Source organism: Molossus molossus, unplaced genomic scaffold (genome assembly GCF_014108415.1).
Source record: "Molossus molossus isolate mMolMol1 unplaced genomic scaffold, mMolMol1.p scaffold_m16_p_5, whole genome shotgun sequence".
NCBI classification, from domain to species: Eukaryota; Metazoa; Chordata; class Mammalia; order Chiroptera; family Molossidae; genus Molossus; species Molossus molossus.
The window spans coordinates 54,750,910-54,774,611 of record NW_023425388.1 but is presented as its reverse complement, the minus strand read 5'-3'; the positions used below and the strand labels follow the sequence as shown (position 1 = coordinate 54,774,611).

The window sequence follows — 23,702 nt, the reverse complement described above, 5'->3', positions numbered from 1 at the left end:
CTCTCTGAATTTTCAAGTTTGATGTACTTTAAATACAATAAAGCATAATTAAAATAAATATGTAGTATTTATTTCATAACCAGGGAGATTATTTACACTTCTATAGTAAGAGGTCTTCTTTTAGCTTTCAATGTGATTAACTTATAATGATATTTAATTTATAATGAGTATTATATCATGGAACACAAAGATTGAGAGACTAGAAATGGGAAATCATGTTGATTAGATTTTAAGAACTGATTTAAAGGAATCTTAAAATCTTATAGCCCTGTTGCAACCAGAAATAGTGAACCACTGAAGAACAGAAAATGGTGATCTAATCTAATGAATAGGATGCTTCACAAAAATGGAGCAGTGGGGAGCTGTACAGATTGCACACAGGAAACTTACTAAAAATGCTGTGTTCCATATTGGTGATAATCACTTGGCCAAGGACAGTGAAAATGGTACTGGATAGAAAGAAACAAATACAACATACATTAACTACTGAATCAGATGGCTGCAGCTAATAAAAGAAGAAGAAATTCAAGACAATAATGATTCTGCAAACTTAGGTAGCCAAAAATGTGACAATGACAAAAAGAATGTGAAAAAAGATGATTGGAAGTCATTTTTTTTTTTTTACAGAGAAAATACTGCATTTAGTTTTAGTCAAATTAAGTTGAGGGGTGTTTTGCACAATAGGACGAAGTGTCTGCCAGGTCTAGGGTTCTGATGAGCAGATCGGAGCATTTCAGTTTGGAAGTTATCAATATGATGAAAATTACCAGATGCATGTGAATGGGTATGCTCTGCAGGGGAATGGATAGAAATCAAAAGGGGCAAAAAGATAGGCCCTAAATATTAGCTCTCAGAGAAAATGGGGTGGGGGTAGTGAAAGAAGTCAGGCATGAGAACATAGGAAGAATGTAAAGAAAAGAGTCAGGTAGCAGAATCTATGAGACTTAAGGAAATTCTGAAAACTAAGAAAAGCTAACATCATCTTGTGGAACATGGTAATCAAATATAAAGAAAATGGCTACAAATTCAGTTAAACCCAATTAACCATTATGGGCACCTTTCAAATATCATTTCTAAAACATGGGAGCCACAGTGGTCAAACAATATGAGGTATATTATAGACTCTTCTATGGGTACATATCACCCCTCAAATCGGTATAGAGGCAGTGGTGGACAAATAGAGGCAACATTTTATAATGTATAATTTAGTAAAGTATGCTTATAAGGGGTATTGGTCAATAATTTTCCTTTCTTATCCTATTACTGTCCACATTTATCTTTATTGTTGAGAGTATTCTTTATTCTTTCTTTATTTTTCCTTTCTCCTACTTGTTGATTCTGTTTTTTCTAGCTTCTTAGATTAAAAGTTTATATTGAACTTTTCTTGTTTCCCAGTATTTTATTTAAGTTTCTGAATCACCTTCTAAGTTTTTATTTCTTATACATTTTTATACAAAATTATTTCACTATAAATAGTTCTAAACACTTTATAATATTCATTGTGATCTTTTTTTCTTTAACTTATTCATTATTTAGACATGTAAACATAGGCTTTTAATTTCTTCAGTTGTACTGGCTTTGGTTTATGTTATTGATTTTTAATTTTATTAAAGAGGCAGTAAATTACCAGAGATTACTCACTAATTTCTGAGTTCAGCAAGACCAAAGAGAGATACTTACTATTATAATAATTCAAGACAAAAAAATAATAATAGAAGTTTAGACTATGGTGGTTTGGTGGAAATGAAAATAATTGAAGTTTTAGGAAAGAATTTAAAATTAAGACTGCATGATCAACTAACTATAGAAGGTGAGGATGAGGGAGGAATCAGGTATGATTTCCCTGTCTGATTCTGGCTTGAGCAGCATGGTGGATGGTGTTAGCATTTCCTGAGGCGGAGAACACTGAGAGCTATAGCGGCATTTGCATTCAGTTTTGGTTAAGTTGTGCCCGTCTGACCTATGGAATATCCAGTAGGAGATAACAAGAATGTAATAAATGCACAAACTTTGAGGTCAAGAGAAAAGTTTATGCTAAGTAAGTAAATTTTGAAGTCATAAAGTTATAGAAAGTCATTGAAACAATGGCAATGGATCAGTTTTCTCAGGAAAATTTCATAGAATAAGGAAAAGGACAAGACTGCAATGCAAGCCTGAGCAATTCTAATGGTCCACCAGAGGAGGAAGAGTTAGCAATAGAGACACAGATAAAGAATGTAGAAGGCTTTGCTATCATGGTAGACAAGAGAATGGAGTATTTTGAGAAAAAGGGAATCATAAGCAAAGAGATGTCATTAACAATGAAGTTAAGAAGAATGATTAGGGGCGGGAGGGGGGAATCAGTGGGGGAAAGAGGAGAAACAGCTGTAACAAAAATAAATAAATTAATTAAAAAAAGAAAAAGAAAGCTTATACTTCACCTAAACGTTGCAGAAGTCTAACATGAAATCTCAGGGATGTGGAGGTCAACATACATAGTCCCTTCTTCATGCCTCGCCTTCATCAAAGATGTGTGTGAACAGGTGTATTCACAGATAGTTGCAAAAGAGACCAATAAAAATCTACTACTATCTAAAAAAGAAGAAGAAGAATGATTAAAAACTATACCAATACTTTAGTGTTATAAATGGTAAGACTTTATTCTTTTTTATAGCCCAGTAATATTCCATTGTATATATGTACCACATCTTCTTTATCCACTTGTCTATTGATGGGCATCTGGGTTGCTTTCATATCTTGGCTATTGTAATTAACATTGCAATGGACATAGGAGTGCATGTATATTTTTGAATCAGTGTTTTAGATTTCTTCAGATACATTCCCAGATGTAAAATTGCTGGGTCTGAAGGTAGTTCTATGTTTTAGTTTATTGAAGAACCTTCACAACTGATTCTGCACGAATCTGTATTCCTACCGACATCCTCGACAACACTTGTTTGTTGATTTATTGATAATAGCCATTCTGACAGGTGTAGGTGATATCTCGCTGTAGCTTTAATTTGCATTTCTCTGATGATTAGTGATGCTGAGAATTTTTTCATATGTCTGTTGACCATCTGCATGGATGGACTGGGAAGGTATTATGCTAAGCAAAATAAGTCAAACAGAGAAAGGCAAATACCATATGACTTACTTATATGTGGAATCTAAAGAACAACATAGGCAAACAAACAAAACAGAAACAGATTCACGGATACAGAAAACAAACTGAGAGTTGTCAGATGGAGAGAGGGTGGAGAGGATGGGTGAAAAAGGTGAAGGGAGTAAGACATTACATAATAGTTACAGAGATGTAAAATACAGCATAGGGAATGTGGTACATAATATTGTAATAACTGTATGGTGCTGGGTGGGTACTAGAAATATCAGGGGGATCACTTTAAGAATTATATAATTGTCTAACCACATTTTAGACAAATATAAACTTTTAAATATAGACAGAAATAAATCAACAAATGTATCTTCAAAAACTGTATTGATACTTAACATTTATTATAGGAAATTAAATTATAAGCCTGTGATTTCCAAACTGAAGTTCCCATTGGTATTATTACTGAAAGTACTACTAGAAATAACAGAGATTTTAATACTTCAGGAAGTCCTGTGAAATATGTATATTTTATCAATAGGACTGAATGGAGCTGTCCGATCACTAAATCAAGTAAGAATTCTAACAAACTACCATGCAATGAGTGCCTACCATACTCCAACAAAAGTGATAAGTATCTTATACAAAGCAATCTCAACAAATGTGTGGTTTCCATCGGGAGCACAAAATGGTTTAAACAAGTAAATGCCTACTTTAATAAAGACATCAGTAAATCTCTGCATTTTGTTTTGTGTTTTATGGTTGGCAAACACTTTCACACTGTTTCTCTTAATTGTTACTTGTGGAAGGAAAAAAAAAATATCTTCTCTTCATATATCTGCCTTAACCCATAGAGAAGGGAACTTCTGTCTATAGTTCTGACTCTTTCTTTACTCCTTTTCTGGTTTATACCCATTGGAAGAGGGGTTGGTCATTGACACTTCTGAATATGGGTTGGTGAGCAGCTCATATTTTGCTGGTAGGCAGGCTCTGTTTTCCGTAAGGGAAATGCTCTGCTTTTCCTTTTACTTCTTGAACTCGGGTGCCACAGTCTGTATGCGTTGTGCTCCCTTGTATAAAGCACACTAGTCATGTAGCTGTTTGGGTACTTTCCTTTTACAATATCATCAATGCAGGCTCTACATCTATTCTCTCTGTTCTGTCTGTGCTACAAGATGAGGTATACCAGCTGTAAACATTTGTGTAACTAGTTGGGTAAATGAAGTTTTTGCAACAAAACTAGACATTTTAGATTAAAAAGAATCTTAGATGTCCAAGGTTAACTGCATTTCCACATCACATTTTATCAACAGGCCCTGCATTAGGGATTATCAGGTGAACTTCAAATTAATTCTCTCTCCTCAGTAGCACATTCTTTTTGTTTTGTGTATTTTCCCTTAAAATAGTAAAGCCAGAGAAGAAGAGATGAATATATTATCAATTAAAAAACTGAAATCCAGAGGTCTTGTAACTTAACCATGGTCAAACTCTTAATAAAAAGCAGACCCAGGATTTAAATCCATCTTTTCAGTTTACTTTTAGTATTCCTTCACTTAATCTATATTTTTTCACATAGACAGTGTGTACAGTAATTAATTTTGATCAATCAAAATGCATGCAGCATTTTCCTTCTATAAAATCTTTGTCATATTTTTATTCATCAATAACCCCATTAAATATATCAAGTTTAACACCCTGCATTATATGGACTTTATTTATTTTAGAAAAAAAGTAGTGCTTCAAACTTCAGGAGCAATATTTTGGGAGTGGGAGCAAGAGTGAGAGAGAGGGAAAGGAAACAAGATAACATTAAATGTTAAAATAATTTTCATGCCTACGTAAGAAATAATATAGTATCACTTGAGTTGGCTTGTCTTCTTTATACAAGCATTATCCAAATGTGGGGTTCTGGATATGCTCAGAACTTTGCTAAATCAGAAAAGACAGAGAAAGAGAACAAATGCAGAGTCACACTTAAATACATGGAACAAAACCATAGCCATTCCAGACCTAAAATACCATAGTAACAAAGCTTAGCTGAGTCTCATGTGAATGATGAGTTCACAACAAAACTTCTTGAGCCTTCTGAGGAGTGTAAACATTCCGGGAGACAACAAATGGAATACTTGATACTGGAGAATATAGAGCTGATGGAACAGAGAAAACAAATATTTAAAACGTAGATATAAATATTTCTAGAAATATAAGGGAGGATGTTGAAATTTAAGAAGCAAAAATCAGTTGGAGATGTTAGTTGTAAAAAATATAATTGCTGAAATAATATACCTGAAAAAATTGGGTGAGTTAGAATGGATACAGCCTAACAAAGAAATGGAGGTGAGACAGAGACTTATTGATACCAGGATTACCAGAAACGAAGGGAAAGAATATAAAAGAACCATAAATGAGAAGAATAACTGAAATGTTCCCATACTGAAGCCATAAAATCTCAGATTGGAAAGGTTTGTTGAGTTTCAAGCCTCAATGAAAAGAAAATCCCAACACCTAAAGACATACTAAAATATAATATCAAAGATAAAATCTAATAGATTCCAAGACAATAAGAAAATAGTCTACAAAAGAAGCAAAGAATCAAAATAATCCGGTCTTCTTAATGACAAAAATATTGAAATGGTCCTAATTTAAAAATAATAATTAACTTCTCATCAACCTATATTGTACTTAGGATGATAGATAGATCTTTGTTTTCCACAAACTTTACAAACTTGTTTCCTTTGGAATTTAAGAAATAGCTCATAATGCTTTTATTTTTAAGTGGAATTTTAAAAGTACACAGGGCCTTTACAACTTTCCTTTTACAATATCATCAAGCAAAAAAGTATCATAGTTGAGAATAATGACTTTTAGGATCCTAATCTCATGATTGTACTTTGCTTCCACTGGTTTCTAAAAGTGCAACCCATATTTTTATAAATTTAAAAATAGAAAATTCAAGACCAGGTTGGTATTTAAACAAAATTAAATTAGCCTCATGCTAGAAAGACATATTAATACACAATTTTATAACTGCTGCAACATATATTTCTTTCTCATATACTTTAAAGTAAAAAACGGAATCAAAATTCTCATTGGAACATGGATTGTTATTGAGACATATTCCCTACTTAAATCATGGAATATTAGAAAAGTCTTCAGGATGCCCCCTCTAGTGTCTGAAGGATGCAACAGCTCACTGGCAAAGGATTTGAAAGTTGAGTATTTAGAGTGTTTTTCTGTAAAGTGGCTCAGAGGGACCCCGAAGATCATCAACTCCAGCCCCCATTTTGTTTACAAATATGAAATCTAAAGGTCCAGATAGAAAATGGCTCGTGGAAGGTCACACTGAAAGCCAATGGCATTTCAAGTTGTAGAACTAAGGTCTCCCAACTCCAAAATCACAGTACAATCTATTCTACCCTGGGTACTTGGATTTGGGCCAAGAAGGCCCAGAGTAGAATCAAAGTAAGGAATTTGGAGGATGTTGGATTTCTTTAAATTGAAGGGGGATAGAGTTGAGGGATGAACCATTGTTATAAAGGAGAAGACAAGAAGTTTAGCAAAAAGGGCTAAGGAACCACCGTTCTCCATTTAAAGAACAGGACCCAGGAGATGAGGATGAGGGATTAAGGTTTATGCTACTTGAGAGTTTATTGCTAGATGATTGAAAATCTTAAAAATGAGCATATGCAAAAATATGGATTTTATGTGTGGGTCTGAAGATAAGATCACTAATGGATTTTTAGCTGCCAATTTCCCACTTATTAAAATTTGTTACTTATCAATTATTTTCTTCTTGTTCTCACCTGTCTCGATAAAGCTGGCGACAATGAAGAACATGAAAATGTCATAACAAGGCAATGATAATGGACTGGCAGTGGGTTTATTAGTTTAAAATAGTCATGATGTATTATCTTTAAATAGTATGTCCAACATTTAGCCTCCCCATTCTTCCCTTAGAATGCAGAAAGGGCAAAGTCTCTGGAGAAATACTCCCAGAGTGTTAAAACAGCCTACTCTCTTTATCCTTAAGTGTATCCTTTATCCTTAAGGATACTTACGTTTGACTGCATACCATTGTTAAGAATTAGTCTGTAAAAAATATTCAATCAGTCCGGCCAGTGTGACTCAGTGGATTGAGTGTTGTCCCATGGACTGAGAGGTCCCGGTTTGATTCCCAATCAGGGCACATGCCTGGGTTTTGGCCTCGATCCCCAGCGGGGGAGTGTGCAAGAGGCAGCCAATCAATGTTTCTCTCTCACCTCAATGTTTCCATTTCTCTCTCCCTTCTCTCTCTAGAAAATCAATAAAAACATATTTAAAAAAATATTCAATTATTTTCTTTTTGATGAGTGTTGAATGTGAGAGTATGCTATGAAAATACAGATGTGTAGCAGGGAGCTCATAGTCTGATGGGAAAAATACATTGTCTAGTACCTTTCAATTCTCAGCCCCCCTTTTAAAAAAATTATATTTATTAATTTGTTTTTGTTACAGATGTTTCTCCTTTTTCCCCCATTGACATCCTCCTCCCCATCCTCCCCACCCCTTTCCCAGCTTTGTTGTCTATGTCCATTGGTTATGTGTACATGCATATAAGTTCTGTGGTTTATCTCTTCCCCCAACCAACATCCCCTCTTCTGGGGTTTGTCAGTCTGTACCCTACCTCTATTTCTCTGGGTCAATTTTGTTCATCAGTTTGTTTAATTCATTATATTCTACAAATAAGTGAGATCATGTGATATTTGTCTTTCTCTGCTTACAGCCCTTTTTTTTGGTCTTAGCAATATGGAATGTGATGCTAGCACATTCTGGAGATGTATTCCAAAATACACATTGCCAGGTGCTAAGATGCCTAATATATGAGTTTCTCCTCACCCATAATACCAGTGTAGAAGGTCAGTGAACAAAGAAGATATGGCTTGAGTGGGAACCTGACAGGTAGAAATGTTTCAGAAAAGAAGCTTCCACATGGAACAGTGTGAGTATTGAGTAAGAACATGCTAGATATGCTTGGGGAATAGCATGTCAGCGGATGAGTATGCCTGAGTCTCTATGACGTCTTTCATAGGATGAACTAACAAAACTCCTCAAGACTGACTTATTTACACATTAGTTCACTGGTCTGTGCCAGGCAACAATGGTAAGAACTTAGAGATAAATACAATGTGGTTGCTTCTTTGAATATTTATAACCACTCATTATTTGCATCCAATTTCTGTGAAGTCCCCTTTAGAAAGAAAATGACTTCATAGGAATCTCATTTTCTTCCTCAACTTCCATTTTCATCAAGCATTATGGAATGAAGGTAAATGCTTAATAAGCTAAAATATATTAAGAACCATACATGTGCCATGCACTATTCTTAGTACTTTTACAACCATTATCTCAGTTTGTGTTTGGCAAATCTTTCACCAATGGGCAGTACTACTGGACTTCCAGTTTAAGATAAACAGTCCAAATATCAGAGCATTCTCAGCAAAGCCTCTCCATCATAGCTTTCAGCAAGTTGCTGTATTTAAGATGGTATATACAATATTGTATGAATCCTTTGTATTTTTTTTTATGTCAAAACATTTAAGTAAATCTCATAGAGCTACACATAGGAACGTTTTAAAGATCTAATGGAAATGTTATTTTAAAAAATGTTGCAAATGATTTTTAACCCGTGAACAACTCTATCTTCTTAAAAAAACAGAATGCATACTAGAGTAGTACATGTTAAGTATGATGGGTGTGCCCTGGTAGAAGAGGAGACAGAGGAGGAGATCTAACTTCCAACTGCAATTATACCCCGATGGCAAATAATATTTCCTTCAAGATTACATTTCCCTTTTTTAAAAAAACAGAAATCACATCAAATATAAGTGTTAGCTTTAATCCCTTGCCACTAATTTTCCATCTTCCCCAAATTCAATATTCTACCTAAGAGTATTCAGTTATTCATGAGAAGAACCTAAATTCAGCAAATTATTCTACAAATGAGTACTCCAAAAGCATGGCTAAAATGAGTCCTACACTGTATTCAGGGGGAAGAGAAGAGATCAAAACACTTGTAAGTAGCTTTGGGACATCTTTTGTAACTTCACTTTGTCCCATTATCTGACAAGTCCTCTGTTTTTCCAGTATTTGCTCACATGTTCTTCCCATGCTTGCTCTCTGACTTCAGGAAGGTATCTAGTTCCTTGATGGGTCCGTTCTCTCCAATTTTTTCAACCCTCTTAAGACATTTTCCTATATGTTGCAACATTTCTACCACTCCTTTACCCAAACTTTCTAATTTGTCACAACATTGAAGTTCCTCTAAAATGTCAACAAACTCCCAAATGCAGATAATTTCAAACAGACTTTTTATTTATTTTCTACCCCTGTGCTACTTATTACATAATTCAGTTACTACATATCCATCAGACTTTATTTTCTCCTTCTTCACAGAAGAAATATAAATTATCTAGTAAAGACTTCCTCAATTTTCTATCAAAGTGTTTGTCACATAAATCTTCTTCCAAACCTTTTATCACCTTTACTCTGTTTTCCTATTGAAATGCTAATCCCTACTCTTTCTCTGAATACTGAATCCTGCATCCTTTTAATCTCAAAGGGTACTTATTTTATTAATAATTTTGCCTTGTTCATAATTAAAGACTCAGTGTTAATAGTACACCAATTCTGCCCACAATGGTACATAGATTTATGATAATGCCAACGAAAACTCCAAAAGGATTTCCCTGGCCATTGTGGCTTAGTAGATTGAATGTTGTCCCATACACCGAAAGGCCTCTGGTTCGATTACCAGTCAAGGCATATGACCATATTGTGGGCTTGATTCCCAGTCAGGGTGCATGTGGGAGGCAGCTGATGGATGTTTCTCTCTCACATCAATGTTACTCTCTCTCCCTTCCTCTCTCTCTAATATCAGTAAAAAATAAACAAACTCCAGTAGGCTTTCATGAAAATTGACAAACTGACATTGAAGATGTAAATGGTCAATAGCCCAGCTTTAAAAAGAACAAAGCTGGAGAAAAAATGGCGGTGGAGTGAATGGAAGCTACACAGACCATCTCCCAGGACCAAACTGGAATTACAACGAAAATAAAGACAAATCGTCAGGAAGAAGCAACCTAAAGGCAGCTTGGAGGACCACATAACCAGGGACACTGACTCAATTCTGGTAGGCTTGCAAGGATGCGAGAGGGGGCCGGGAGCCCATGGTCCGCAGTGGCCTGGGCTGGGACCTGCTGCGGCCTTGGCAGGGACCAGCACACTCAGCTGGAAGCTGTGATCTCGGCTGGGTCCTGTGGCCTCGACTGGGACCAGCAGCTGTCTCGGCTGGGACCTGCGACCTCAGCTGGGTGCTATGCCCTCAGCTGGAAGCTGCTGCAGTCTCAGCCACCCTTAGCTGGGAGCAGTGCCCTCGGGTTCAAGTCCCAGGCGGCTCCACAGTGCAGAGCCCGGACAGAGGCTAAATTGGCAGCAGCCACTCACCTTGGGCTCCAGCGGAGGGAGGGCAGACTGGACTGGAACTGTGTGGGGACACTCGGGATTTGGAGGGTGCTCAGAGCTTTTGCTGAGTGCAGCCATGCAGGACTGTGGTCATCTTGCTCCTTCCCAGGGCTCTGGGGAGAGGTGGTGGCCCCTCCCTCAGAGATTCAATCCCACCCGGTGGCCATTGAAATGCTAATTAAGGCCCATTAACAACCAGCATCTGCCCCATCCTCCGGAAATCCTCTTACACTGAGCACCTGAGGGAGTTTTTCAGTCAACTCAGAAACCAAGGTTCTTCAGGTGACCTCTACTAATAGCCTCCAGGCAAAAAAGCTAGAGGATAACTACCATTCCCTGGGCTAGCAACTCTAACCAGAAAAGTTAAGACTTGACAGTGGTGTTTAAAGTGGGTCCTCCCTGCCTCATCCAAACCCAGGAGAGGGAGCCACAAACAGCAGAACACCAACACCCACAGGGAAAATTTGGCAGACTCCAAAGCCCACTGTGATAGCCAAAATGGTGAAAAACAGAAATAAAAGCCAAATGAAAGAACAAGAGACCTCTACCGAAGATGAGATAAATGAGGTGCAGTTAAGCAAGTTAACAGAACTAGAATTCAGAGCCATGATCTTGAGGAAGCTCAATAGCATGTGTAAGGACATGAGCACCATGAGTAAAGATATAGAAATGTTGAAAATCAACCAGTTGGAAATTAAAAACCACCAAGGAGAAACAAAGAATGACATATCAGAAATAAAAAACACATTGGAAAGTCTAAATAGCAGAGTAGAGGAAGCTGAGGACCAGATCAGTGAATTAGAAGACAGGGTAGAAAAAAATCAACCAATCAGAAAACCAAAAGAAAAAAATAATTAAAAACAGGAAAACAGCTTAAGAGAACTGTGAGACAACTGGAAACGTAATAACATTCGCATCATAGGAGTCCCCGAAGAAGAAGAAGATGAGCTAGGTTTAGAGAATATATTTGAAGAAATAGTGATAGAAAACTTCTCTAATTTGGTGAGGGAAGAAGGTATTCAAGTTCAAGAAGCACAGAGAGCCCCAAGTAAAAAGAACCCAAACAAGCCCACACCAAGTTACATAGTAATCAAACTGCCAAAAATTAAAGACAAAGAGAGAATCCTAAAAGAAGCAAGAGATAAGCAACAGGTGACCAACAAAGGAAACCCCATAAGACTCTCAGCTGAATTCTCAACAGAAACACTACAGGACAGAAGGGAATGCCATGAGGTAATCAAGGTCATGAAAAACAAGGATCTGAATCCAAGACTACTCTATCCAGCAAGGCTATCATTCAAAATAGAAGGTCAAATAAAGGGCTTCCCAGACAAGAAAAAAAAAAAAAAAAAAAGGCTAAGGGAATACATTAGCACCAAACCAACACTGTAAGAAATGTTAAAAGGACTGCTGTAATTAGCAGGAGAAATAGAAAGAAAAATATAATCACACTAAACAAAAATGGCAATAAATAAGAACATATCAATAATCACCTTAAATGTAAAAGGATTGAATGCTCCCATAAAAAGGCACAGAGTAGCTGATTGGATAAGAAAGCATGACTCATATAAATTGTTTACAAGAGACCATCTCACAACAAAAGACTCACATAGATTGAAAGTGAAGGGATGGAAAAAAATCTTCCAAGCAAATGGAAAGGGAAAAAAAGTTAGGGTAGCAGAACTCATATCTGATCAAATAGATTTCAAAATGAAGGCCATAACTAGGGACAAAGAAGGCCACTACATAATATTGAAAAGATCTATCCAACAGGAAGATATAACCTTGATAAACATATACGCACCCAATATAGGAGCACCAAAATATATTAAAAATCTTCTGGAAAACTTCAAAGGAGAAATTGATAGAAATACAATCATAGCAGGGGACTTCAACACCCTGCTGACATCACGGGATAGATCCTCTAGACAAAAAATTAGCAAGGAAACACAGACTCTAAATGAAGCACTAGACAAATGGATTTAATAGATATCTACAGAGAATTACACCCCAAAACTACAGAATTCACATTCTTCTCAAGTGGACATGGGACATTCTCAAAGATAGACCACATGTTAGGGAACAAACTAAGTCTCTACAAGTTCAAGAAGATTGAAATCATATCAAGCATCTTCTCAGATCACAATGGCATGAAACTAGAAATCAATTGCAAGAAGAACATACAAAGACATTTGAACACTTGGAAGTTAAATAGCATGTTATTAAACAATGAATGGGTTACTGAGGAGATCAAGGAAGAAATTAAAAACTTCCTGGAAACCAATGAAAATGAACACACAACAACACAAAAATTGATGGGATGCAGCGAAAGCAGTTCTAAGAGGGAAGTTCATAGCATTACAGGCCTACTTCAAAAAAACAAGAAAAATCTCTAATAGACTATCTAACCTCACAACTTAAAGAACTAGAGAGCAAACAAAAAGAAAACCCCAGAGCAAGTAGAAGAAAGGAAATAGTAAAGATCAGAGCAGAAATAAACGACATAGAATCCAAGAAAACAATTCAAAGGATCAATGAAACAAAGAGCTGTTTTTTCGAAAAGATAAACAAGATTGATGGACCCTTAGCTAGACTCACCAAGAAACAAAAAGAGAGAGAACCCAAATACACAAAATCAGAAATGAAAGAGAAGTAAATGACGCCACAAAATAAAAAGAACAAAGCTGTAAGATTTCAAAATTTAATTTCTAGTAATTAAGACTGTGTGGTACAAGAGGAAAAAAAACAATTGTATGATCGCTTGATTTATGATACATAACAATGGTGAGACTACAGGGCAGTGGAGAACATCTGTTTAATAAATATGCTGAATCAATTGGGTAGCTATGTGGAGGTGAATCGTAACTTCTATCTCACATGATACAAACATTACTTCAAGTAACTGAAGATATAAATATACAAGGTAAAACAATAAAACCTTTAGAAAAGACAATAAAAGATTATCTTTGTGAATAAACTAATCCAAAAATTTCAAAACTGGGAAACAAAAGAATTACCATAAAGAAAATACTGATCGCTTTAACTATTTTATCATTCAGAATTTTAGGAGATCAAGAAAAGACCAATAAAAATGCAAAGACAGCTCACAGAGTAGATGGCGATACTTTTATTTAGTATGATATAGATACTCGATAAACTTTGGATAAAATTAATGAATAACAGATAAATTTTGGGTTCCCATTAAATATTTCATTATTTTTGGAAACTATGTGCTTACTAAATGCCAGGGACTGTGCACTGGAAACTTTAAATACATCATTTCATTTGTTCTTCACAATGACTATGCACAGTATATGATAACATATTTATAAAGAAATTGAGGTTCAGGGGTATTTGGTAATTTGTTCACAATCTCATGTCTAGTAGGACCAGAGCTGTTATTTAAGCCAGTTCAAATTCAAAGTCCAAATTTTGCCTATAGTCTATTTTGGTTGACTTAACTCAGTATCTAGATGCATACATACATATTTTATGTGATCTACTCCACAGATAGAGTGCATATTAAATTATAAATAGGACAATATTTGAGTGTCACTTTTACACCACAGACCTCTCATTGAGTTCTTGAATTTGAATAATCTAACAGCTAAGTGAGCTTGAGGCAGCACTGCAGGGGAAGCAGGAGAGGAAAAGAAAACTTCAGCGAGAAGAAAAGAAAGGGCATTCTAGAAAAAGTCCCACTGAGGAGACATGGAAACATGCTAGCAGACATCATATAGCCCAGAAACAGATGAGAGGTATTTCAGTGTAATAGAAAGATTGTACTGGCCAGAAATCTAGAGAATGTATCCAAGAAAGAGCATTGCTAGGTCTTAAGTGTAAGCCTGGAAAAGTTCCATGATCTTTCTGCTACTTAGATTCTCTTTCCATAAAATAAAAGAATTGAACCAAAGTGTCTCAGACATTAAATGAATCTTTGTGTATCTACCAAAGGCAAGGAACACACACAGCCTTTGCAAAGCGAATACCAAATTTGTCTACAACTATTGCATTTCTCTTACATTTATTTTTCAAAATTATTGATTAGTCACATTTCAATCAATGTTTTTAAAGAGTAAACTTATTTCTTGTAAACGTCAGGTTTCACTTCTACCAGGAATGTGTTCTATATTAAACTGTAGAGAGTTCAGTATTATTATTGAGCCAATGACACTGATTCATTATGTGATTTTCTGGGGCATTTTCACACATTATCCTTTCACATATCCACTTTACACAGATGATTCTTTTATGAAAGTGAATACAACTGTGCAAGTCTCTGGGCTACACAAACAAACAAACAAACAAACAAAAACACTGTAGATCTGCCAATATCCTATAGAGGGCACTATGGTTTTAGCTGACTCAGTATTAAATCCAATTTCATTGTAAAGAATATAACTCTTTAAAAGGATAAGAGGAGGAGAAGCAAAGGAACCCTTATTATGAAGTATTATATAATAATTATAAAATACTTGACATATACCAAAGTAAAAGTATTTTAAAATAGTTCAAACAGAACTATTTTAATTTTGAATAAAGTCATATTAATTTTTTTAATTAAAAAATCTTTATTAATTTATTGTTGTTACAGATATTTCCCCCCCATTGACACCCTCCTCCCTATCCCCCCACCCCCGCCCTGTCCCCAGCATTGTTTTCTATGTCCATTGGATACGCATACATGCATATAAATTTTGTGGTTTATTTCCCCCTCCCCACTTCTGAAGTGTGTCGGTCTGAACCCTACTTCTATGTCTCTGGGTCTATTTTGTTCATCAGTTTGTTTTGTTCATTATATTCCACAAATAAGTGAGATCATGTGATATTTGTCTTTCTCTGATTGGCTTATTTCGCTAAGAATAACACTTGCCAGATCCCTCCATGTTGTCTCAAAGGATAAGAGATCTTTCTTTCTTACAGCTGCATAGTATTCCATATTTTAAGATTTTTCTAGTGTGACTGAATTATTTGTTTTTTGTTTTTGCCACAATTTTATTTATTTATTTTTTTGCATTTTTCTTTATTGTTAAGAGTATTACAGATGTACATCCTCCCCCACCATTGACACCCTCTTCCCCTGTACCTTCACTTCACTGTTTTTAATGGGTGAGCAGAATTCCTTTATAAGGTTATATGTTAACTTAAACTATTCAGCTCCTTACTGAATTTTAGATAACACAATTAATGCTGTGATGTACATTTTTATGTGAATTTATGTCCTTATTTCTGAATATTTCTTTACAATATGTTTTCAAAGTAGACTTAAGGTAAACCGATATTAACATGTAAATACTCTTTATGTCTATCAAACTGTTTTACCAAAATGTACCAATCTACCCTTGTGTGACTAGCTTTGACAACACTGAATTTTACACTAGGAGTAGATAGTGGGCAAAATAGAGTTTAAAAGCATTATTACAAAGGTCTCCTAAGAATAGCAGAGGAAGGAAAAAGAAAGTGAAAACATTTTTAAAAAATCACCTTATTGCAATAGAAAAAAAAAAAAAGATCAAATAAAATTCTTTCTTTCTTTTTTTTTTTTTTATTCTTATTTTTTTATCCTCACCCGAGGACATTTTTTCTACCTTTGTTCAGATAGAGTGGAAGGGAGAGCGAGGAAGAGAGAGAGAAACATCGGCATGAAAGGGACACATTAAGTGGCTGCCTCCTGCATGACCCCAACCAAGGCCAGGGATGAATCGCAACCAAGGTATGTGCCCTTGACTGGAATTGAACCCATGACTCATTGGTCTGCAGGACAACGCTCTAATTGCTGAGCCAAACCAACCAGGGCTAGAATGCTTTCTTAAGGTAAAAATTGAATCAATGAAAGTCAGTATATAATTTAGTTTCAAAGTTTGGGCTAGACCCAGTCTACCTAGTTTCAAAATCTTGGTCCCACCGCTTACTGTGTAATATCGGTAAAGTCTCTCAATTCCTCAGTAGTTAGATATGATAATTATGTCTACCTTACAGGGTTTTTGTGAGGACTCAGTAAGATCATATAGATTATTATATATTGTCAACTATAACCTAAAACTAATCTAGAGTATGAACACTTAGAACATGTACATAGTAACACTCAATAAATGTTATTAATATTATTTTCTTTCAGTTAAATTGTAGTAGAGAAACGTGTTGCAACATGAGTACTGAGAAAAGAAAGGCAACCATTAAATACTAAAAAAATATGGTACAATTTCCAAATTAACAGGGTGACAAATGGAATGACTACCAACACGATCAAACAAACAAAAAATTAAGGAACAAAAAGAAAAGAGAGCCCAGTTAAAAATAGTCAAATACGTAAAAACTTACAATAAAATGAAAGATATAAAATGTGGCTCAAGGGATTTTTAGAGCAGAGAAACTTCTAAGAATTTTAATATTAGTAACTATTTGTTATTTTCTTTTGTAAATATTCACGTTCATTGCACGTTTTTACTATAATTTAGCTTTCTAATTTATTTATATACGTTCTTTTATTATTTACTCTCCTTTCCAGAATATTTAAGGCTTCTTAAAGGAATAGAAAAATACATGAAGCTGCCTTTAAAAAAATAGAAGAGACAGCCCTGGCCGGTTTGGCTCAGCGGTTAGAGCGTCGGCCTGCGGTCCTGAGACCCGGGTTCGGTTCCCGCTAAGGGTGCGTACCTCGGTTGCAGTTTGTCCCCGGCCCTGGTCGGTTGTGCGGGTGGCAGCCACTCCATGTGTTCCTTTCACATCGATGTTTCTCTCTCTCTCTCTGTTCCTCTCTCTCCCTCCCACTCTACCTGAACAAAAAATGGAAAAATGTCCTCAGGTGAGGATAAAAAAAAAAAAAAAAATAGAAGAGACAGAAGAAATTAAAAAAATGCAAGAACATTAAGCAGGACCAGAAGGAGATAAAATTTAGTTCCATAAAATCCTGTACCTTTCTATAGGCAGGTCACAGATAAGGTTGTACACTTGCACAGCCAATGGAAAGAGGGAAACTTGGACCAAATTCTCAATATATATATTAATTTTGATATAAAGAACAAAATTGGTCAGGGGATAGTTGGCGAGCCATGAGAAAAGATTACAATATTCAGTAAAATAGAACAATTTCAATGACATGACAAGATTCATGTGTTTATAGTGTACAATAAAAAACTAAACCTTTGCATATATTACATGCCTCTCCCTTTGTATAAGACTTTTTTTTTTATCCTCACCCGAGGACATTTTCCCATTTTTTGTTCAGATAGAGTGGGAGGGAGAGAGAGGAAGAGAGAGAGAGAGAGAAACATCGATGCGAAAGGGACACATCGAGTGGCTGCCACCCGCACGACCAACCAGGGCCTGGGACAGACTGCAACCGAGGTACATGCCCTTAGCGGGAACCGAACCCCGGCCTTTCTGGACTGCAGGCCGACACTCTAACCGCTGAGCCTAACCGGCCAGGGCTGTATAAGACTTTTAAAATAAAATTGTGCTAAAAATATCTTGACTTTTCCCTCTTTAAAAATTTGCTTAGACATCCCCCATGCAGCCATAATATTAAGAATATGGTTGTTCTTATATTATAAATATTTTAACCTGAATAATGATGCTTAAGCAAGTGGCATGATATGGCTAATAAAACTGTAATTTAATTTCAGGATTTAATATCAGTTTTTCTAAAGATATGTAGAATAACCAAAGAGGACATTACAATAATTTTTTAACAGTCTTAAATTATTGTAAAATAAAAACACAACAGCTCAATAACTCATATTATTGGATGGGACACTGATTGGATGGCACATTGGAGATCCAGTTTCTGGTACTAGCCTTGCGCTTTACAGTAAGTGAGCTTGGGCAACTCAACAATCCTGGTTGCATCATAGGAAGTGAGAGGAAATCAGATGGGATGATGTCTAAAGCCCCTTTCTATTCTACAAATTATGAATGCAGAGATCTAAAACCATGGAAATGGCACAGGATCAATGAAAAAGGTTCTATTTTGTTTTGTTTCTAAACAGGAGCTAGTTCTGCACATGAGTATGGGGGACTGTACTGCCCAAGGCATATCTGGTTGGAGAAAATGCCTCAGTTCGGGAGACTGTCACACTTGGAAGGCTATTAATTTATTCAGTATTTAATACTTTGGAAACATAACTGACTACACTCATCTAGACAAAGCCCTTCAATAACTTCCCTCTGATCTTAGGATAGAGCATTTCGCCTGCATGCCTTGTTCTCAGCCTCTCTCTCCAGCACCATTACTCACACTTTCTGTTTCTGGTGTGTATTTTGGGGGTCTTGGCATGTGCTTTTTTGTGTTTCCTGTTGCATATTTTCCTTTTATTCTCTATCTGTTGAACTCGGATTCTTTCTTCAAGTTTTTGCTAAAATGTCATTTCCTCAGGAAAATAAACTTGACACCTCAGTCTTCTCCCAGTTCTCCCTGTTCAAAGTGTTAGGAACAACGGGTTCAACATTCCCACAGCACACTGTAAGTCCTTCTTCACTGCAATTTGCATGTACATGAATATATGTGCAATACTTCCTCCTAGACTATAAAAGCCATTAAGAGAGAGAATGTCTGTTTTGTTCTGTGTGTTAACCTCAGTGCCTATATTATGCAGCATGCAATGGAAGAGGAGCTTACCTACTTTTTGAATGCATGCCTGCTTGCATTCAATAAATAAGCAAAAAGCAAAAGGCTTTCTGGCCTTTGATGGAATACCTTCAGGGATGAAGAACCTACTATTGCTTAAGGAAAAGAATTTTTTTTTTGACAACTCTGTTAAAAGTACTTTCAACTATTGCACACAAATCTGTGTCCCTTTAAATTTTTATCTCATTTTCTGTTTTGGCCTCTGACTTTACCTTAAACATATCATCTTGAGAGTTATCAAATATATGAGATTTCTCTGTTCCATATATACATTTTCAACCACAACAGAGACACGTTTCCAGTGCAAAAGGAATAGAGCAAGCTGATGCCTACGGAAGATGACTAATTGAAGGAGCGTCAGGGATGAGAGGCCCAACTTTGTTCTACAAAGAGCAAAAGTAAAATACTTAACTTGTGGTTTATTAGCCTCAACAACCCAAAAGATTCAGTGAACCAGTTTCACATTATTCTCTGCTGATTGCCCACTTCTGTGCCTATTTTCTCCTTATATTCTTTTTATTTATTAAATTGGACATTTTATGCAAGATTTGTCATCCACTTTACTTGTGTATTTTTCAGTTTCCTGGAAATCCTGTTCCGTTCACAATCTGAAGTTCCCAGAAGCGTAATTAAAGCATCAATGTGGGAGGAAAATTTATTTCGTGACCCTTATTTTTGACTTTTATTTTAATTTTTAAAATGTTATTGGCTTTATTGGGGTGACATTGATTACTTCTCCAAAGAGGACATACAGATGGCCAATAGATATATGAAAAGACGGTCAACGTCACTAATCATCAGATCAATGCAAATTAAAACCACACTGAGATATCACCTCACACCTGTCAGAATAGCTAACATCAGTAAATTAACATATAGCAAGTGTTGGCAAGGATGTCGAAAAAAGGGAACCTTTGTGCACTGTTGGTGAGAATACAGATTGGTGCCGTCATTGTGGAAAACAGTATGGAGTTACCTTGAAAAGTAAAAAATGGAACTGCCTTATGACCCAGTGATTCCACTTCCTGGAATATATTGGCAGAAACCCAAAACACTAATTCAAAAGAATGTATGCACCCCATATTTTCATTTCAGCATTGTTCACAATAGCCAATATTTGGAAGCAGCCCAAATGCCCATCAGTAGATAAGTGAATAAAAAACTATAGTATATTTGTACAATGGAATACTACTCGGCTATAAAAAAGAAGGAAATCTTACCTTTTGTGACAGCATGGATGGACCTAGAGAGTATTATGCTAAGTAAAATAATTCAGTCAGAAAAAGATAAGTACAATATGATTTCACTTATATGTGCAATCTAATGAACAAAATAAACTAACAAACAAAATAGAAACAGACTCACAGATATAGAGAACAGACTGACAGCTGTCAGAGGGGAGAGGGGTGAAGGGCTGGGTGAAAAAGGTGAAGAGATTGAGCAAACAAAACAAAACAAAATATCTCCTGACATAGACAACAGTGTGGTGTGGTGATTACCAGAGGGAAAGGGGGTGGAGGATGTCTAGGAGAGTAAAGGGAGAATAAATGGTGATGGAAGAATTGACTTGTGGTGAGCACACAATACAATATACGGATGATGTATTATAGAATTGAACACCTAAAACCTACATAATTTTATTAACCAATGCCATCCCAACTTGGTGACATTAAACTTGTCCTTGAACCCTGATAACTTATGGCTTAGTATAAGATGCCTCACAAAGTTCCTGCAGCCAAGTTCTCTTTTTATTCTTAAGGCATAAGCTCTTAGTACCTGGGTTGCACTCAATATATCTTTTCACTAAATGTGCTTCTGCTACTTAAAATGCCTGGTTCTAAGGACCCAGTGACAGTGGAGGAAAAGATGCTGTAGGAATGGGGATAGGCAGTGATCCTACTCCACCACCAATATTCTGACCCACTGCTGCCGCATCCTGTCTTCCAGATCACCCTGCATCCCTATGCGAATTCTAAATTTCAGCAAAACTCTCCTCCTATCAGAAAGGACAAAATGTTCTCTGTCCCTTTAAAGATATGCATGGAAATTAATTACAAAGAGGCTTCTTATCTTCCAACATTTTAAATTGTGAGTTTCTATCATTAAAAATACTTTTAAGGCCCTGGCCAGTTTGGCTCAGCGGTTGGAGCGTCGGCCTGCAGTCTGGAGAGATCCGGGTTCGGTTCCCGCTAAGGGCGCGAGCTTCGGTTGCAGTTTGTCCCCGGCCCTGGTTGGTCGTGCGGGTGGCAGCCACTCGATGTCTCCCTTCACGTCGATGTTTCTCACTCTCTCTCCCTTCCTCTCTCTCCCTCCCATTCTATCTGTACAAAAAATGGAAGAATATCCTCGGGTGAGGATAAAAAAAAAAAAAAAAAAATACTTTTAAGGAGCATATTGTAGTATTACCAGCGTACGAGTGAAATGTAAAGTATCTGAGGTTACTGGTAATCTAGTCTTTGTGAATTTCTCCAGTTATCAAAAGCTCACTATTCACAGAGTATCCAGTTCTATCCTTATGTAGTACTGGGTGTTAGAAATACCTTTCTTTTTAAAACTGAAATCTGGCCAGCTTGTTAATTCTACCTACTGACACTAGTTCTGTTTAATCTCTTCAAGACTTTTGTTTCAATTTGAAGGTGATAATCATAAACTGTTTAATTTTCTTCTTCTCTATATAAAAGACCCAAATCTTCTTGTATTGTAAGATCTTAGTGTCAAAGCCCCACTAAGTCTTTGTAGTTATTGACATTTTTGGAGCAATGCAGTATTCTTAAAACATGGCTATTTTGTTGCAAAGCATTCTTTCTTCTATCTGTAGATTCATACGATTTTTAAAGTTTTAAATTTGTGGGGAGAAAAAAAAATAAAGCATTTTTCTCCCACCTCACCCTTTACCCTACATATTTGGATAAAAGTAGAAACATATGAATATTTATTTTAATCAATATACACACAGATATCTATCACTACTGTTCATGTTGCTTTAATTTTAAATATGATGCTATTCTATAAAACATATCACTCTGATCATACATATGATTTCATATATATTTTGAGAACTTTTTTTCTGATTTTAAAAGCAAAACATATTCCTTGTGAAATTTTGAGAACACATGAAGATGAAAATAGAATCAAAATCACAATACTTCTTTTATGAAATGATAAACATCATTAACATGTTGGTATATTTCCCCTCTTTTTTTTCACTTGTATGACTATACTTTTATGCACTTTAAAATAGTGAACATAATGTTTTTGCCCATGTCTAACCTTTTTTAAAAATATTTTCTATGGATGCACAAACTATGGACATGGTATAATTTATTGAAAGAGACTCTTTTATTAGATATTTAGAAGGTTTTGCAAATATTTGTTAAACTGATATAATGAACAAAGTTGTACATTATTTTTAATCAAATTTATTATCTTCAGAAATTAATTTGTTTTTGTTGACTTAGAATATATGGAAATTTTAAAGTCCTAGAAATATATTTGCATATAGCTGAATTTCATATATAGATATTTCTTGATTACATATGTTTTAATACATAGGATACAATTATTTTTGAACACACACACACAGAGCAATAAATAACACTCCTTTCTTTCCTGAGCTAAGAAATAAGTAATATACACAAAGATAGATATATAAAAATAGCTAACTTTATCACTTAAAAAAAAAGTTTTATTGTCAAACATGTCTTATATGTGTAGTTTTAATAGGCTTCCTAATGTGCATTGCGGAACAATGCAGATTTTCTTGCACTATCTCAGTGACAAGGACAGCCACACACAACTCTAATTGGGACAGAGGCTTCTCTGAAAGCCTTCTTTAGGGGAAGCAGAGAAAGTAGGTGCCATGGATGCTGACATTAACATAGGGAAAATGGTTTTCCGCTTCCAATTTCATCAATCAAAAGAAAAATCTGTCCTCTTCAATAATAGTTGCCCCTTTATGGAAAAATGAGGAGTGGAGAATATGTCTGTTTCCCAAGTATTTCAACACGGTGAGCATTGTGAATTCCTCCCAACGCATGCATATGTATATATGCAAATATATAAGCATGTACATTTATACACATCTAGATATATAGACACGAAAAATACACAAATAATAATTGCTCATAAATTTTTAAAAATATGCAAGTTCGGCAATATGCTACCTGAGTTTTTACAAATTGCATACTAGGATAATAAACCATTTATTTTTATTTTTATTTTATTAATTTGTTTTTGTTACAGATGTTTCTCCTTTTTTCCCCATTGACACCCTCCTCCCCATGCCCCCCACCCCATCCCCAGCTTTGTTGTCTATGTCCATTGGTCATGCATACATGCATATAAGTTCTGTGGTTTATCTCTCCCCCCACAACCCCCCTCCTCTGAGGCTTGTTAGTCTGTACCCCGCCTCTATGCCTCTGGGTCAATTTTGTTCATCAGTTCGTTTAGTTCATTATATTCCACAAATAAGTGAGATCATGTGATACT

General features: G+C 35.8%; 1 protein-coding gene across 1 annotated transcript in view; it reads left to right on the top strand.

Annotated features, from left to right (window-relative positions):
- The first annotated feature begins 346 nt into the window (after positions 1-346).
- GMNC (geminin coiled-coil domain containing) overlaps positions 347-23,702 on the top strand; it is a 42,271-nt gene continuing 18,915 nt past the window's right edge. The window contains exon 1 of the mRNA XM_036242501.1: positions 347-446. Coding sequence (XP_036098394.1) covers positions 347-446 — 100 coding nt within the window. The remainder of the gene's footprint in view (positions 447-23,702) is intronic.